Source organism: Danio rerio, chromosome 4 (assembly GCF_052040795.2).
Source record: "Danio rerio strain M-AB ecotype USA chromosome 4, GRCz13ab, whole genome shotgun sequence".
Classification (NCBI taxonomy): domain Eukaryota; kingdom Metazoa; phylum Chordata; class Actinopteri; order Cypriniformes; family Danionidae; genus Danio; species Danio rerio.
Window position 1 is genome coordinate 61393915 of NC_141024.2, and position 18712 is coordinate 61412626.

Below are 18712 nucleotides of genomic sequence, written 5' to 3' on the forward strand. Positions count from 1 at the left end.
TAAACTGTGTTTCTTATAAAAAAAAACAAAAAAAAAAAAAAAAAAAAACAAAGCAGGTTATGCTTCCCAGCGGTCTTTTTCTTTTTTTTCCCACTCGATATTATGAGCCAGGGCTCGACAATAAGGACTGCCCGATGCCAGCGTGCGAGACAGTCGGGCCAGTGTACAAAATGTTACTGGCTCGATCGGGCCAGCTGCTGCCTTTTTGCCTGCCAGATCGAGCCAGAGCTGCGTGCTGCGACTGTCTGTCAATTGTGTGCAAATACAATCTTACGGTGCTTTCACACATAGACGTTTGTTTCGGAATCTGTCTCGTTTCACCCGTTAGCGCGTTTTTTTTTGGCATATATCCAGCAGTTGCGCTCGCTTCTGCGCCAAATCAATCAGTCCAAGATCGCCTGAATGAGACGCGGTCTCTGTCCTATTGAGCGTATCGATTGTAGCGAGAAAACAAAACAATGCAACGAACTAACGACCCAGGCTATATCACAGTGTACTATGATCGTGTAATAGCCATATATACAGCTATATGAAGAGAGAATGATGAGCTGGGCCAGATGTCATTCTTACCGGTAAATGCGAAAGTGAAAGCATGCTGAAATATTACCGAGAGCTGTTTATCCAGCCTGATCTCGGTTTATCCGTCAGGAAAATTGACCGAAATTACTATCTGTTAATTTTTCCATATTTTAATCGTATAAAATGTTGTATTAGGCCTGTTGTTTTGTTCATTTCCGCACTGACAGCTCGAAAGAAAGATTTACATTGATCTGATGCAGTATCGGTTCATCTGCTATGTCTCTCTATAATTTAAGCCTAAAATACAGAATTATAGTCAACGTTTCTTTAATAGATTGATTAATTCAATTGATCGATTTCTACAAAACCTGACAATTGAAATGAGGCTCTGTATATATGAGAAAGTCTGACCTCGATTTGTATTCGGTGACGATGTCTGTGGGTTGTTAAATTAAAGTGCACATTTTCACTTATAAAATATTCTATACACAATGCACAAACGTTTGGGGTCAGTGTGATTAAATATGTTAAAATAAGCTTCTTCTGCTCACCAAGGCTGCAATTATTTCATCATAAATACAAATTGTGAAATGTTGCACTATAAAATAACTGTTCAAAAGTAGTTTATCATTTAATTTATTCATTTATTCCAGTGATTTTAAAGATGAGATTTCAGCTTCAGTACTCCAGTCACATGATCCTTCAGAAATCACTAATATTAATTATTATTATATTTATTAATGGTAAAAGTTATAAAATCAATAATGTCTGGAGTAACTATTTTATTTGAAACTAAATACAATAACAAAGCAGTTATTTAAAATTTTAATAAATATTTAACAATTACACCTTTTTTACATTTATAAATATAGCCTTGATGAACTGAATAGTTTTCCTTAAACATTTTAAAAATTACCGTAAATATATATACAGATTTATTAGCCCCCTTTTGTTTTTTGTTTTTAAAATATTTCCTAAATGATGTTTAACAAAGCAAAGAAATGTTGATATTTTGTCTGATAATATTTTTTCCTCTGAACAAAATCTTATTTGTTTTATTTTGGCTAGAATAAAAACATTTTTTAAACCATTTTAAGGTAAAATTTATTAGCCTCTTAAGCTAATTGTTTTTCAGACTGTCTACAGAACAAACCATCATTATACAATAACTAGCCTAATTACCCTAACCTGCCTAGTTAACCTAATTACCCTAGTGAAGCCTTTAAATGTCACTTTAAGCTGTATAGAAGTGTCTTGAAGAATATCTAGTAAAATATTATTTACAGTCATCATGACAAAGATAAAATAAATCAGTTATTAGAGATGAGTTATTAAAACTATTATGTTTAGAAATGTGCTGAAAAAATCTGTTCTCTGTTAAATAGAAATTGGGGAAAAAAATAAACAGGGGTGCTAATAATTTAGGGGAACTAATAATTCTGAAATCAACTGTGTGTGTGTGTGTGTGTATACACACACACACACGCACATTCAAATAGCGATTAACTTCTTTTTTTTTTTTTTTGGTGGGGCCAGTGAAAATTTGGGCAGGGCAAGTAAAAATCAGAACCACTGGCCCGATCGGGCCAGTAGAAAAAATCCTTAGCGTTGAACCCTGTGAGCACTGCTTAGTTTAAACCCTCGCTATTGTAACGCATATAAATACATACACTAATATTTGCTGGTAGGAAAAATCTATTTGTTCACTTCTGTTATTTATACTTTGATTTGCATTTCAATTTTTTTTCTTCCACTTAACTGCAAATTTGAATAAAAACTGGATAAAGAGCACACAAACATGCTGACAGTAATAGGTACTGTACACTGTTATGGGTCAATGATGCTAATATTCGGCACAAATCCATCAGTTTCTTAGGTTATTAGATTATTTTATACTTTCACCTCTCCTGCTGTGCATGAACTATGCTGTTGAATGTTCAGCGTATGAGGTGGCTAGGCTAACCTTGCTTCAATTTTGATAAAATTATTCTCTAATCAGTTGCTATTATGTTGTGAATATACCCCTGTAATGTATACTGCAGTCCTCTTTTGTCTGGCTTTCTCAGATATCTCACCTGTTTGCCAAAAATGACTAATTAAATCCTTGGGAATGTCTGACACCAGCGCATACACACTGTAATAGATGTGCCAGGCATGAAAGCTTGACAGGCGTAGTAGCAACAGTAACTAAGGAGGGCGAGGCTTAGCGAAGGGTTATTCCAAGAATGTTGATATGGTTTCTTTCTTGCTTTACTATTTATTAACAATACACAAAAAAACTAAAAGGTTAAGGTAAATTCTTTAATAAATTCTAGTGTTTTTGAGTATTATACTTGTTGTATACTTGTATTATACTTATGTTTTAGGCTAGTATTATTTACGACTTGTTAATGAATGCTTCATAATACAGTAGTATTACCAATAGTGAACAGATAAAATAATACAAAGTGTAGTTTTACTACAGTAAAGTGTAGGGATTTGTAGTATAAAATACCCTATATTGTAAAATAATACAGCACTGGGTAATTTGTTTATATTACACTTGTGTTACCATAGCAACTATAGTATTACCACAACTGATCAATTGAAGTTCTTTACTGTAGTAGGCTACTGTTCAAAACACAGTACATGCCAATATACGTGTTCAGGGGCCCTGTGGAACAGCTTTCCTCAAAATGAAGAGGATGACATGGAAAATGTCCTCCACAATCTCATCAGCAAAGTGGAAGCCAGCAGACACTAGTTTACTTTATTTTAGCTGCCATGATAAAATGAGATTGATAGTGAGATTACAGTAGACTATAATACCTTTTCAAGTGTTTCCTTATTTTATCACAGTTACATTTCTGCTTGCATTAGTTTTTGTTTAAATGCTTTTAAAATAAAATGTATTCTTTACATCCAACATCTATTCCAGGAGTGCCTTATAGTGGTGTAAACCCCTTTACAAGGGGTGTTACCCCTGTGTAAACTCTAGCCACCCCTGTGGCCAACCCGATATGATTTTGCTGTTGACATTATTTATTTAAATCTACTTACATAAATGCAATACAATGCAATATTTCAATAAATAAATAGCAGCCACTAAAAAATTATTGTGGATTGATTGGTGCCACTGACGTAGCTGGCCTCTTCTGGCCCCCCTTAAGCAAATTTTCAGGGGGGCACCACTGGTCTATTCTCTATGTTTAAGTGTTTGAAACTGAAAATATCTCATCATATAAAACAACCAAAAATGTTATGGTTTATTAGATTAAACATTTAATATGTAAGTCTATTTTAGTATTTTGGTTATTGTTATTAAACAGTGCAGCAATATGAATCATATCAAAAAGCATGAAAGGAAGAGGGAACACGACACAAATTGTGAGTTTGCATATAATCTCTGAGAGCGCTCAAGAAAATGTGTGTGTGAGCAGTGCATATTTGAGAGCGAGAGAAAATTTGAGAACTCGCAATCAGTTTTGTCCACAAACAGAGGAAATCCGTGCACGAGCATCACACAAGGTAGAGAGCAAAGCTCTTCAACGCTATGTGAAGAAAACAACATTATTGTTTGTATGAAGTAGCCTACTTCATTAACAATATGTGCTACCATTTTACATTGCTGCAAGACAGATTTGCAGCAATATCTTTTTAGCACACACGAGATTCAATTGACAAAATTCCAATTTCACTCAATTTAACTTTGCGGCATATACAGGAGTTGGTCTACTGCTGCCTCATTGAGGTTATGTAATTTTGGTTAATCACAAGTTGATCACCGAAGACATAACATACGGGCACAACTAAACTTAATGAATTAGACAGCAGTAGACCTGCAATTTCTGTGTGATGAGGCAAAATGGAGTCTTTTTTTGGTGGAACTCGTTCTTGTGCATTATGCTGTGGAGACGAGACGCAGCACTGTTCAGTACTTTTTCAGAAAATTGCATTTGTATTTTTATATATCTGAGCAATGTTCTTTAATAAAAAAAGGTTTGTTTAGTTAATACAGATCTTACAACCATACCTAATCTGTATATATTTTATTTTTCTGTTAAAAAGACTCGAAAAGACTCGAAAATCAAACTGCAGGACTTTGGACTTGACTTGAGACTTGTTGCCTTTGACTCGGGACTTGACTCGGGACTTGCCTGTCTTGACTCGGGACTTGACTCGGGACTTGAGGGCAATGAATTGAGACTTACTTGTGACTTGCCAAACAATGACTTGGTCCCACCTCTGGTCTTCGCTCACAGGATATTTATTTACTCTTTGTCCCTAAAGTGCGGACTGAGATGGGAAAAAAGGCTTTTAAGTACGCAGCACCTTTTGCTTGGAATAATCTGCAAACACAGTTGCAGTTCAAAGACTTGATTTCACAAGACTTCCGGTTATGTCGCCTTTGGTATAGACGTGAGTGCGATCAGCTCCCTTTAACTTTTTATTTCATCTTTACAAACCTCGTTGGTTTAGAACTTTTTGGCAACCTACATTTATTTACTTTTCTCTCTTAGAGTACGTAGTATTAAATTTTCACTTAACATGTCGAAAGGAAAGGGCAAACAGGTGGAAAAAGACCGTGAAGCGCCGTCCTCGCCTAGCTCTGGTGTCACGCTAGCCGAAATTAGCGCCCTGCACGAGGAGCTCAGAGCCTCTCTGGCCGCGGATTTTAAAGCCTCTTTTGAAAGCTTGGACAGTAAGTTGGAGAATATTAACTCCACAGTCGCGGCTCACGACCAGCGCATCAGTTGCCTTGAATCGGGACTCGCGGAGGTGACCCAGCACCTTGAACACCTGGAGACCGCGTGCGCCGGCCTCACTAAAGAAAATGAGTGGCTGCGGTCTAAAATGTCAGACCTAGAGGGGCGCAGCCGGCGGCAGAATATTCGCATCGTGGGGCTCCCCGAGTCAATCGAGGGACCGCGACCAACTAACTTTTTCTCCGAAATGCTTGCTGAGGTATTTGGCGATCAGATTTTGGCGTCACCGCCTGAACTGGACAGAGCGCACCGAATTCCCGCTCCCAAACCTGCCCCAGGTCAGAGACCGCGCCCTGTGGTTTTGCGGTTTCACCGTTACCAGGTGAAGGATTTGGTGGTTCGTGAGTCCCGTAAAAAAGGAATTTTGACCTTTCGTAATCACAAGATTCGGATATTTGAAGATTACAGCCCAGATGTCCTAAAGCTGCGCAGTGAATTCAAAGATGCCATGGCGGAGCTATACAAGCGCGGACTCAGACCTGCTCTTCTCTTTCCAGCTAAACTACGCATCACTCTACCAAACGGTGAGAAACTATGGCTGCTGACAGCTAACGAAGCCAACAACTACATTCGGAACTTAGACGTATAGTGGTTCACCTCTATGCTTTGGACGATGACATGACGTGACATAAACCCATCTCTTGTCATAAACAGCTTGGCGCTTTTTTTTCCCCTTTTTTCCGTAACACTCATGCCACTTCAAGGAGTTACTACTGGGTGACTAACGTTATTCGATGTACTCTCACAGAAGTTTGTTCGTCGAGATGCAATGTGAATTTTTTTTTTCTCTTTTTTTGACAATTCTATTATTGCTTTTTGATGAAAATGGTGACTCGTTCTTTTCACCTTTAATATTTTTCATGGACGATGATATATCATCGTGTTCGGGGATAAAGACTTGTTAAACTGTATACAATGTTTGATACCAACATACGATTACGTCATAGTTCAAAATATGTTTAATTAATCTATTTTTAAGTCAGTTATTCATACGGTTGTATGTAGTAGTGGTACAAATACAACTATGAGGTTGTGTGGTAAAATATGGGGAGGGATTGTATAAAGGAAGAAGGAAGCTTGCAACAGTGTTGGTTGGAGATATGTTTGATGTAGATGTTCTTGCCTACATCACTTGTTGGAGTTGTGTGTGTGGGTTAGGAGGGTGGGGGCGGGTTGGTGTTTGTAGTTATGTGTTTCTTTTTTTTTTTTTTTTTTTTTCTTTCCCTTTTCTGTTCTTTTTCTTCTTATGTTTTTTTTTTTAAATTTTTTTATTTATTTTTTTTTTTTTTTTGCGGGGACCAGAGAAAATTTGTGACAACTAGTTTTTAATGTCTCCTGTGTTCAGTGGGACACCTACTGGTGTACTTACATTCTCCAGCTGGAATGTCAAAGGGCTTAACTCACCTATAAAACGTAACAAAGTTCTCAACCACTTGAAGCAGTTAAACACTAAAATAGCTTTTATCCAAGAAACTCATCTTACAAGTGCTGATCACTTAAAAATTAAAAAGGACTGGGTAGGTCAGCTGTATCATTCCTCGTTTTCCAGTAAGTCACGAGGAGTGGCTATACTTATACATAGATTAATTCCATTTTCTGTATCTAAAGTAATTTCTGATCCAAATGGACGTTTTATCATTATTACTGGCCACATTAATGGTATTCATCTGGTATTAGCAAATATATATGGACCAAATTGGGACAATGAAGTTTTTTTCAAGAATCTTTTATTTTCCCTTCCTGATTTAAACACTAGCCAACTTATTTTAGGAGGAGATCTTAACTGCTGCCTGAATCCTACTCTAGATTGTTCTTCATCAAAACCCAGAGCTATTTCAAAATCAGCAAAAACTATTGAATCGTTTATGGAACAATATGCAGTTTCTGATGCCTGGCGTTTTCTAAACCCTAACGCAAAACAGTTTTCTTTTTTTTCACCTGTCCACCAAAGCTTTTCTCGGATTGATTATTTTCTCCTTGATAATAAATTAATTCCATGTATCAAGAATTGCTCCTATAGTCCTATTGTGATATCTGATCATGCTGTGCTTACATTGGATCTATCATTTCCTTGTGGGACAACTCCTAGGTCTTTCTGGCGCCTAAATACTCTATTACTTAATGACCCAGATTTTGTGCAAATTATCAACGATCGGATTGACCTTTTTATTTCTACAAATGTCACCCCTAGCATTTCAGCTAGTATTTTATGGGAAGCTTGTAAAGCCTTTCTGAGGGGAGAAATCATATCTTATTCAGCACATCAGAGAAAAAGGGCATCTGAACAGAAGTCCTCTTTAATTAAATATCTAGCGAAGCTTCAGTCCAAAATGGAAACCTCACCAACTCCAGATTTGTCTAAAGAAATACTTACAGCAAAAACTGAATTTGACCTGCTGACAACGAATGAGGCCACTGAAGCTCTTCATAAAAGCCGTTATAATTACTATGAATTTGGCGATAAACCTAGTAAACTACTAGCACACCAGCTACGCCAGTCCTCTGCTCTAAACCATATAACTCAAATTTCAACTTCTTCTGGACCCACAACTGACCCACTTCTCATTAACAACCAATTTAGAAATTTCTACAGCTCCTTGTACACCTCAGAAAGCCTGAACGAAGAATCACACCTTGATAGTTTTTTTCATAATCTTGATATTCCCCTTATAGATCCTGACTTGGCCTTAAAATTGGATGATCCCATCACTCTCGATGAAGTTAAGACAACACTGAGCCTTTTGCAAAGTGGAAAGAGCCCAGGTCCTGATGGTTTTCCAGCTGAATTTTTTAGAACATTTTCAGAGAAATTATCACCTCTTATGCTGAACATGTTTAATGAATCTTTTAAATCTGGTATACTTCCACAAACTTTACGCCAAGCCTCCATCTCCTTAATTCTTAAAAAAGATAAGGACCCCCTTCAGTGTAATAATTATCGTCCTATTTCTCTACTGTGTGCAGATGTAAAAGTACTTGCTAAGATACTAGCATGTCGCTTGGAACCACTACTACCAGCTATAATCTCCCCAGATCAGACTGGTTTCATTAAAAATAGGCAGTCTTTTCACAACATCAGACGTCTCTTAAATATTCTTTACACTAGCCCACATAAAAAGACTCCAGAGTTAATTATATCCATGGACGCTGAAAAGGCTTTCGACAGAGTTGAGTGGGATTTTTTATTTTACACTCTTAAAAAATTTGGAGTGGGTGATTATTTTATATCTTGGATAAAGCTTTTGTATACTTCCCCTTTAGCCTGCGTACGCACAAATAATTACTACTCAAAATACTTCCCTCTTGGGAGAGGAACAAGGCAAGGATGCCCACTCTCCCCTCTTCTGTTCGCTCTGGCTATCGAACCTTTGGCCATTGCAATTAGAGGCAGTTCAATGTTGGGCATCACTAGGGGGGGAGTTGACCATAAATTATCCTTGTATGCAGACGACCTTTTGCTGTTCATTGCTGACCCGGCCAGCTCTATCCCAGTGGTGCTTGCATTGCTAACAGAATTCGGCAAAATTTCAGGCTACAAATTAAATCTGACTAAAAGTGAAGCAATGCCTATTAATAATGCTGCCTCTGAATACCCTTTATCCTCCTTGCCATTTAAGGCCACTTTACACAGCTTCAAATACTTGGGTGTACAGGTGACAAAAAAATTTGAAGAGCTGTTCGACCAAAATTTTTCTCCATTGCTTAGTCGTCTCACACATGATTTTCGCCGCTGGTCTCTTCTCCCATTATCAATGGCAGGCAGAATCAGCTGCGTAAAGATGAATGTACTCCCTAAATTCTTATACCTTTTTCAGTGTATTCCAATTTTTATCCCAAAATCTTTTTTCGCTACATTAGATAGTTCTATCTCTCAATTTTTGTGGAATGGTAAGACCCCGAAGATTCGAAAGGACATTCTACAGAAACCTAAGGGCTTGGGTGGGATGGCCCTCCCTAATTTTTTGTCTTATTATTGGGCTGCGAACATACGATCCTTATTATATTGGAAAAATAAAAAAAATCTAGACGGTCCCCCAGCATGGTTAAATATTGAGAACGCCTCATGTAGATCTTCGGACTTAAAAGCTCTCCTCTGCTTTCCCATCACGCTATCTCCACTTAAATACACTGATAATATAATTGTGAAAAACAGTCTTAAAATTTGGATTCAGTTTTTACGTAACTTTGGCTTTCAATCTACCCCTTTAACCGCCCCAATACATCTAAACCCATTGTTTTCTCCATCTATATTGGATGGAGCATATGCCTCTTGGAAGAATCAAGGGATACTCTCAGTAGCAGATCTTTATATCGAAGGTGTTTTTGCCTCATTTGACCAACTGAATGCATTGTATAACATTCCGAGAAATCATTTTTTTAGATATTTACAAGTACGTGACTATGTTCGTAAACATTTCCCTGGTTTTCCCAATGTCCCTCAACTAACGAAGATCGACAATATTTTATGTCTTGAAGCAAGCAGTAAAGGCCTAATCTCTAAACTAATCAGTATTTTTGCAAATTTACAGTCTTTTCCAGGTGACAGTCTCCGCACCAGCTGGTCTGCGGACCTTAATATTGAAATAGATCAAGATACATGGGAGGCAGTTCTGGACAGGGTTCATTCTTCATCTATATGCGCACGTCACTGCCTCATTCAGTGTAAAGTGGTTCACAAAGTACACTGGTCGAAATGTAGGCTCGCACGGATCGACCCAACTATTGATCCAGAATGTGATAGGTGTCATTTGGGTTTAGGTACTTTAACCCATATGTTTTGGACATGCCCAGCTCTTTCCTCATTTTGGGGCTCAGTATTTCAGTCTCTTTCAGCCATTACTTCTATAGATATAACACCATCACCCATTATTGGCCTGTTTGGCGTGATGCCGGATAATTATGCATTACCCACTTACCTTTTAAACTTCGTGGCCTTTCTTACTTTGCTTGCTAGGCGTGTCATTTTATTATACTGGAAGAACCCTCAGCCACCCTCGCATGTACGGTGGCTGAAAGATGTTTTGTATTTTGTAAAACTAGAGAAGATTAGATATTCCCTTCAAAGACCTAACAGAACATTTGCCAAAATTTGGGATGCCCTTTCTTTATATGTTAAAACTCTCCAGCTGGATCTAGACTGATCACCTCAACTTTTGATCACAATAGTACATCAGTTTGTAATCTTTCATCACTCGAAATGTAACATTTGAGATTACTGTATAAATGTAGACATCTGCCTCGCATTAATTGTTTATTTCATTTTATTATTATCCTCTTTTTTATTTTAATTTATTTATTCACTTTTTTTATCAATATGTTATTTGTATTTATATTTATACATTTTTTTCTATTATTATTTATGTGAGGGTTGTTTGATATGTTTGTAAAATGGAAAAATGTTAAATAAATCATAAAAAAAAAAAAAAAAAAAAAAAAAAAGACTTGATTTCACTACATGCTTTTAAAAAGTTTTAGAAGTTGAAACAGGTTTGTAGATGTTTTGAATAGTTGTCAGTGTGATTCATGTTAACTGTAAATTGTTTTTTGTTTGTTGTCTGTTGGACTCATGTGACTTGTGTACTGCCTAATCTTGGCCAGGACGCTCTTGTAAAAGAGATTTTTAATCTCAATGTGTCTTTCCTGGTAAAATAAAGGTTATAGTAATAATAATAATAATAATAGTTGACCAATTAGAGGAAAGTGGGCGTTTCAGCACCGCCTACTTGTGTAAAATGAATTTTAAAGTCGTTTATCCGTTTTCATACCTTAAACCAAAAAACGAAAATCCAGCCAAAATGACGTTTTTTCGTTTTCTCGTGAGCAAAAAAAACACGAAAAAACTGCCATTTTTTTCCTTTCCTTTATTCCGTTTAAAAATGGAAAACAAATGAACAAAACGTACACAGTCCATTCTGCTGTGACGACCCCCAATTAATAAAGGGACTAAGCCAAAAAGAAAATGAATGAATGAATCAGCGTTTCCATTAAATTAATCAAAAAGAACAAAATCGTCACTTCCTGATTAACTGGCGCCAAATCTCAACAGTAAAAACAGAATTTACTGCGGTAGGAAAAACTACATGAATCTTTTCTGTGTTTAATAAATGACTTTAACCTCAGAGGACAATGTCAGCACACAATGAACATGTGGTGAAGATTTAGTGCATGTTTTTTCATGCCTATATTTCAAAAGTTATGTGCATCATGATGTTTCCATCAACTGTTTTTTTTACGCTCATAGCCTATCCAATATGCACATAAAAATAGGTGGCTGAATATGTAAGGCTAAGTGAGAAATACTGCTTCATTTTTTTTAAAAAAAAGGAAAGAAGACCGACAGAAACTCAAAACAGAGTTAAGAGAATAAAACCTGCTGACCAGGTTAGGTTCACAGAGTATGTTACCGAGTTACCTCTCTTTCAGAAACAGGCTTGACTTTCACAAACGTGCCATTTTGATACGCAAATACCAGAGTTTCTCTCATTTCAGGGTTAAAATGCTCTGAGTTTTCACTCAACCTCCTTTCTGAAATGGGGCCCTGATCTCATATGCTATTGTTTTAGAGCTTCAGTTGCCTATTGGAGAAATGACTAGGACTAATAAACGGCTACTTTCTCCACAAACAAATGTGTTCATGTCTATACATACAAAAAAAAAAAAAAAATTTAATTAGAAAATATGACTTTGCAACAGGGGCGAAGCAGAGGCACAGTAGATAGTGCTGTCGCCTCACTGCAAGAAGGTCGCTGGTTCGAGCCTCGGCTCAGTTAGCGTTTCTGTGTGAAGTTTGCATGTTCTCCCTGCCTTCCCATGGGTTTCCTCCGGGTGCTCCGGTTTCCCCCACAGTCCAAAGACATGCGGTACAGGTGAATAGGGTAGGCTAAATTGTCTGTAGTATATGACTGTGTGTATGATTGAGTGTGTGGATGTTTCCCAGGGATGGGTTGTGGCTGGAAGGGCATCCGCTGCATAAAAACTTGCTGGATAAGTTGGCAGTTCATTCCGCTGTGGCGACCCCGAGTTAATAAAGGGACTTAGCCGACAAGAAAATGAATGAATGAATGACTTTGCAACATCAAGCAGCATTAAGCATGGGCCATGTGATGGCCAGTGTGGTGTATGTTTTGTTAATTTAGTTTTGTTTTGAGTTTAAGTTACCGTGCTGCAGTGCCGATGAGGAACGGAGTTTCTGGGTGTGGTCCGACAAACTAAAGGGCCGACGTGCCGCCAAGTGGCGTCTATTGGTTCCGTCAGCCGATACCATTGGCTTAATGGCTTGGAGGGAGAGCTGATCTTTAGTTTAAGTTCATTAATGATTTGCAGTGTTTGTTCAGATTTATATTTAGTTTGGCTTCATTTAGAATTTATTTTACTAATATTTAGATATTTGACTTAGTTTATTGTTGTTGTAAATTGTTTGTTTTTGTCTCCCCCTTCTTGTTTACTGAGGACTAGTCCCTCTGGTATAAATGTGGTCTGTCTTGTCATTTCAAGGAGTTCTGTTTTTGGTTTATTCATGATTAGTTTGGTTTGAACTCAGTTTTGTTTTCTTTGTTTAGTTTATTGATTTTTCAATTAATTTAATTGTTTTATTTATTTATTTTTTGAGTTTTTGAGAAATTATTTGACTTTATTAAAAATAATTATTTTGGAAATCTACTTTTTGTATGCCCCTTACTATATGTGCTGGCTCGGTCCGTCACAGACCAGTATAAGATTCTGACGGTGTGATAAACTTGACTAAAAATATCATGATTTCTCAGTACTGTGATTACCATTTATAAATATATTCTTTTTAAATGTCTGGTTAAAAAACCTAAACTTTTTTTCCCTTTGAACACAACATATTTTCACTTGAGAAACTTTGACAGTATTTTGGAGCAGTAAACATGTCAGGCTAAATAATTCAAATGAACTTTTTTATAATTAAAACAGCATCTTTGGATATATTTTCTCCTGCAGACACTGTTGTCCTGAAAATCTTCAAACAAAATGTAAAAAACGTAGGGATGGTACAGCAAAAATAATGGTTTTAAAACTTTTTTTAAACTGCGGTATACCTTAAAAACTGTCATTGTCCCATGCCTAATGCCGTCCAATGGCGGCACCTGCTGGTACGTGAAGAATATGGTCAATACTGACAAACTTTACACTCAAATCTCTGCATATCATCAGCATGCTGTAATCCATTTCTTAAACGGCAAAAGTCATTTTAGACTAGTTTGTTGGCCAGTTGTAGTCAGTGCAATGCTAAACGTTATTGTTTAATTATAAATTGTTAGTTTTGCTTCATGTCGTCCCTCAACAACCTCATATACTTTAGAATACTGTACAATGTTTTATAACAATTAATTAATTTAGTGTCCATTTCATTCAGCATATTTAATATTGGGCGCATCCAAGCTTTCTGACACAAAGATATTTTTTAAATGGCCCAGATGGAAAAGATTTTAATTTGACCTTTCAAAAAAATATATTTAAATTTAATAATACAATTATAAACAAATAATGAAAAAAAACTATATTTTAGATATTTCTTAGCAAAAGCTCTAGTTTTATTATATATATTATAAAATATAATTTAAAAAATGAACAAATATTTTGAAAGTTTTAAAAACTCTACTAAAATAAATCTATGCACAACAATCTGTCCAAGTCGATATCCTCAGCAGTAAATACATGGAGCTTATTTAAACAAATGTTATTGTGTGGAAATTAATTAAAGCATAATGATAAATAGAGTTAAAATGACCTTTTTGAATGAAAAGTTTAAGGTTTTATTGAGATGGATTGTTGGTGATTGTATGGCCAGATTGGGTAACAAAACATGAACGAAGGAAAATGAAGACTTAAAAAAGATTTAAGATTTAACCTACAACACAATCTTTCAGTAAATTTAAGACTTTTTAAGGCCTAAAATTTTTATTAGCCCTGGTAATTAGGTATTATAATAATGATGTAATTTTAACAGTTTAACCGCATAAAGAAGATGATGAAAAAAGGGAATTGTGATCAACTTGGCATATGCAAATGGAAAGTACTAAGCCAACACCATCACTGTAATCGGTCTTTGTCAGGTGACGTCACCCTCGTAAACACCAAATTGCATTGTGGGACATAGCCGCCTTTTGTGTTGTATCCGAGCTGTTATATGGCTTTAGCGTCTTTCGCAGAGTAAATACAGCGTTACGTTAGTGTTGTATTAAGGGCTGTAATAGTAAATCACATGATCAAAAGGGTAAAAAATTATCACGACGACAGATATTTTAAATTTTCCGCTCGGAAGAAAGGATATTGACTGACTGTAGCGGTAACAACAGACGCATCAGGTGTCCTAGCCTGCTGCATTGAGACATATCTTCATTTCTCCGTTTATGCTCTCAACATTTTCACAAAGGTAAGTACGTAAGAATTTTTAAGTAACTTTACAATTGTCATTGCTTGGCCTTCAAATAATTATAATTATTCAATGCAACACTTCAGTTTTGGGGGTAGAACTACATTTAAATCTTAATGAATCAACTTAGTGCTTATGGATTTAAGATTTTAAAGTAATTGTTTGTAAAAATTGTCAAATACTTTTTTAACCTTAGTTACAACTTAGATTTGCTGATTTACTCAACTATAGTCAAAAAGTACATTTTCGACTGTCCTTTTACTAAAAACAAATATAGTTTTTTGTTGGAATCATTCGATTTAATGTTTTAAACCTCCAGTCTGTAACTTCATGAAACTGCAGCTAAAAAAAACTGTTCTTTTTCACTATAGAAAAAAAAATAAATATATTGGATAACGAGATCAGTAAATGTTCTTTCTGGGAGTTAATGTTTAAAAGTTAAAAATTCAATTCAGGTTTCTTATGCTCAAATATGTCTTATTTCCATAAGCATGTAGCTTTATAATGCATTTATTTTTTACTTCTTCTTTTTAATTGTAATTTTTTTGCTGTATATACATTTCTAACTTTGTCATTGCCAGCCAAGCTGCATAAGCTGCATATGAGATGATGGAGACTGACCCAGACTGAGCACCATCTCTACATCTAGGCCACACAGAAACTACACAGACAGACACTGCACACTCTGCAAGACAGATTAAGCGGAGGAAAAGAAAACCAACACTGCAGTCAGCTGAAGATGTGGACGAACAACAAGCTGAGAAGAAGTCATTAAAGGTTGAAATTAGTGAGAGACACTGATGAGGAGACACACAACACTAAGGAGGTAGCTGAGGCAAACTGAGTGTAAATTGTGTATGGACACGTGTAGAAGTAAACCGCTAGGAGGAGAACTGACAGCTGCTGTGTGAACTTGAAGGATACAGGATGTCTGATGGATTTTGTAGCTAGAATGATGCTAAAGTACCAAACAGTAAAAATAACAAGCACAGAGCAATAAACATGATACTCCCTTGTGAAGTAAAGATGTCACATTACAGCACAGGATTGTAACTGTTAAACAAACCAGCGTTCAACTGTAGTGTAGAAGAGTTGTAGTTGCCATTAAGAGTTAAAAGCCCAGGTGTATAAATGCATTCTGTGCTTAATTGATACATTATTTTAAAAAAATCCTTCACATTTTTGTAACTTTGTTTCTTTCACTGTGTGTATGAGTGTGTTTTGCTGATGTTTCATCCTGTCTTATGTAAACAATATGATGCATTTCTCCAGAAATGACTTTTCCCTCAGTGCCTGCAAAAATATCATTTGTATAAATGTAAATAAATGGAGGATGACTTAAAATGTGTTGTTAACTCATTTATTTTTTATGTTCTTCACAATAACAAAACTGGTACATCCAAACCAAACACAGGGTAAGCAGATATTATTTGAACCAAATAATCCTTTAAAGAACTGAGACAAGTGCTTTTGCTCAAAGTTAAACAATAAGTCAATCAGTTGTTAGAACTAAAAAATTCACCCACAAATTTAAAGTGACTATTTACCTGCCATTAAGTGGTTCTAAACCTTTGAGTTTATTTTTTTTCTCTTTACACTAATAAAGATATCATGAAAAAAGCTGAAAATCTGTAGTAGAACTTGTAGGAAAAACAAAAAATACAATGGAGGTCAATAGTTACAGGTTTTCAGCTTTTATCATATATGTGAATGTGTTCAACATAACTTAATATTTGTGTGTATTATTTTATTTAATGTTTTTTGTTCTCTATGCACTCAATGTATTTGATTAAATGAATTGATAATAGTATTTAAATTTTTGTTCTGTTGCTTTCATTACATTTATTGTTTGTATATGTAAAATACTTGGGATACAATCATCTGTCCAATAGTTTGTAAATGTAAATATTAGATGTAACTATTGAAATACTTTATTATAATAAAACTTAGAAATACTTACTGTGGTTTAATGGTATTTAAACTAAACCTATATTAAGACATTGATGATATACAGTATGACATGTCATTATCAGCAATGAGGGGACGGCGGAAGCGCACTCGCTGGTTTGTAGTTATTTCAAGCAGATTTATATCCTGAATTCAAGTCAGTTTATCAAATTGACGATCCCTGGCATGTTTGTTTAGTTTATTGCGGTACCGCGTACTCTCGATCTTCTTGTACTTCTCCAGCTTGACCCTTTGATGGCATGTCTCTCTCTTTGGTTATGTGTCTCTCTCTAGCTGTCTTGCGAAGCAATATCACAAAAATGGCGCTGGCGTGACGTCACACACAACAAACGCACGTGACTGACAAAGACCAATAGCAGAAATCTTCTATGAGAATACTGTAGGTCAAATATCGTCAGCTCAGTTATTCATTCATTTTCTTGTCAGCTTAGTCCCTTTATTGATCCGGATGCCCTACCAGCCGCAACCCATCTCTGGGAAACATCCACACACACACTCATACACTACGGACAATTTAGCCTACTCAATACACCTTTACCACATGTATTTGGACTGCGGGGGAAACCGGAGCAAAGCCGCGCAAAGGCACACAAACTCCACACAGAAATGCCAACTGAGCTGAGGTTCGAACCAGCAACGTTCTTGCTGTGAGGCGACAGCACTACCTACTGCACCACTGCCTCACCCTCATCTCAGTTAAACTTTTTTAATTTATTGTATTTATTTATTTATTTATTTTATATATTGCCAGTGCTCAAGGATGCTTTACCAACAGTAGAAGAACAAGGAAAGCAATAACCTTAAGAAGGTTGAGAAAATGGGAGACTAATAATAAATAAAATAATGACAAAAAACATGAGAACAAGTAACGAAAGAAACTCATTCCTGTTTATCAATGAGTGCTTATGTGCATTTAGGAGAACTAGGCAGCACACTCAGGGCTGCAAGATGGGTTTAATTGTAGAAGTAAAGCTGGTTTTATATTCGCACATTCAAACTTTCCCCTTAATAATATAATATCATAAAATTATTTTTGCAAACTCTAAATAGCGAAATCATATTAGCAGTCAATGACTATCGAAGTACAACATCAAAGTTAAACAGTGTTAATGCTGTTTTCAAGGCATGCTTGCATACTAATTCCGATCGAATATTCAAAGTAACATGGTAAACAGTATAGAAACTCATAAATGAACGAATGTGTAAAACAAACTTTACCTCTATATGACTGAGTTGGTGTTTGAGAATGAAAACTAACCTGTTTGTTCCTGTGGATCTTCCAGTTTGACTGAGAATGTTTCTTCGATCTTCACATCTTCACTCTCCTCTTTTATAAACGCCATCTTTATAACAGTGTTTTTCTCTGTTTTCTCTGTGTTTGGAAACTTTATCCTGTTTAAAAACGAATAAAACATTATAGAGGTAAAGTTGGTTTTATTTTCGCACATTTGTTAATTTAGAAGTCTCTATATTGTTTACCATGTTACTTTGAATATTCGAAACAACTTCTCTTCAAAACTTGCTTCAACAGTTTTTTTATATGAGAGTAATTAACAAAACGTTTCTTTAAAACACTTATTACACACTTTTCTGTTACTTTATTTCTGTTACTTAATAAACGAGTACTATGTTGTATAAAGGGTTAAAATATTTCCAACAGCAGGAACATAATTTAGCATCGTATAAAAAACTAAAACCTTCGAACTTTAACTTTAAATCGGTTTATATCTGTGTAAACATTTTAAAACAAACCTTTCTCCAGTTGAATCACAGCGCTGAAGGGGCGCCGCCTGATGACGTCACACGCCACGCCAAAATAAAAGTCTTTTCTTGTTTAGCTTTTTTGCCACTTACAGTTGCAGTCATGACTTATTGGTACATTTCTCCCATGGTTTTCACTTTACACTATATCTCCTCTCTCTCACACAAACCTTAAATCTAAACATTTTCTTAACTTTTTTTAATCCACTTATGATGACTTGTATGTCTACAACACATTACTTCCTATTAATATCTGAGTCAAAATCTCATCCTCATTATTATGACCTCTTCTATTTCTACAACTTCATAGGCCTATATAGAG

General features: G+C 35.9%; 1 protein-coding gene across 1 annotated transcript in view; it reads right to left on the reverse strand.

Moving 5' to 3' along the window:
• LOC110439484 (uncharacterized) overlaps window positions 1-18406 on the reverse strand; it is a 98868-nt gene extending 80462 nt beyond the window's left edge. The window contains exons 1-2 of the mRNA XM_088650361.1: window positions 18109-18406; window positions 17888-18021 (exon numbers count right to left, since the gene is read on the reverse strand). Coding sequence (XP_088506487.1) covers window positions 17888-17972 — 85 coding nt within the window. The 5' untranslated portion in view covers window positions 17973-18021; window positions 18109-18406. The remainder of the gene's footprint in view (window positions 1-17887; window positions 18022-18108) is intronic.
• Window positions 18407-18712: the final 306 nt, after the last annotated feature.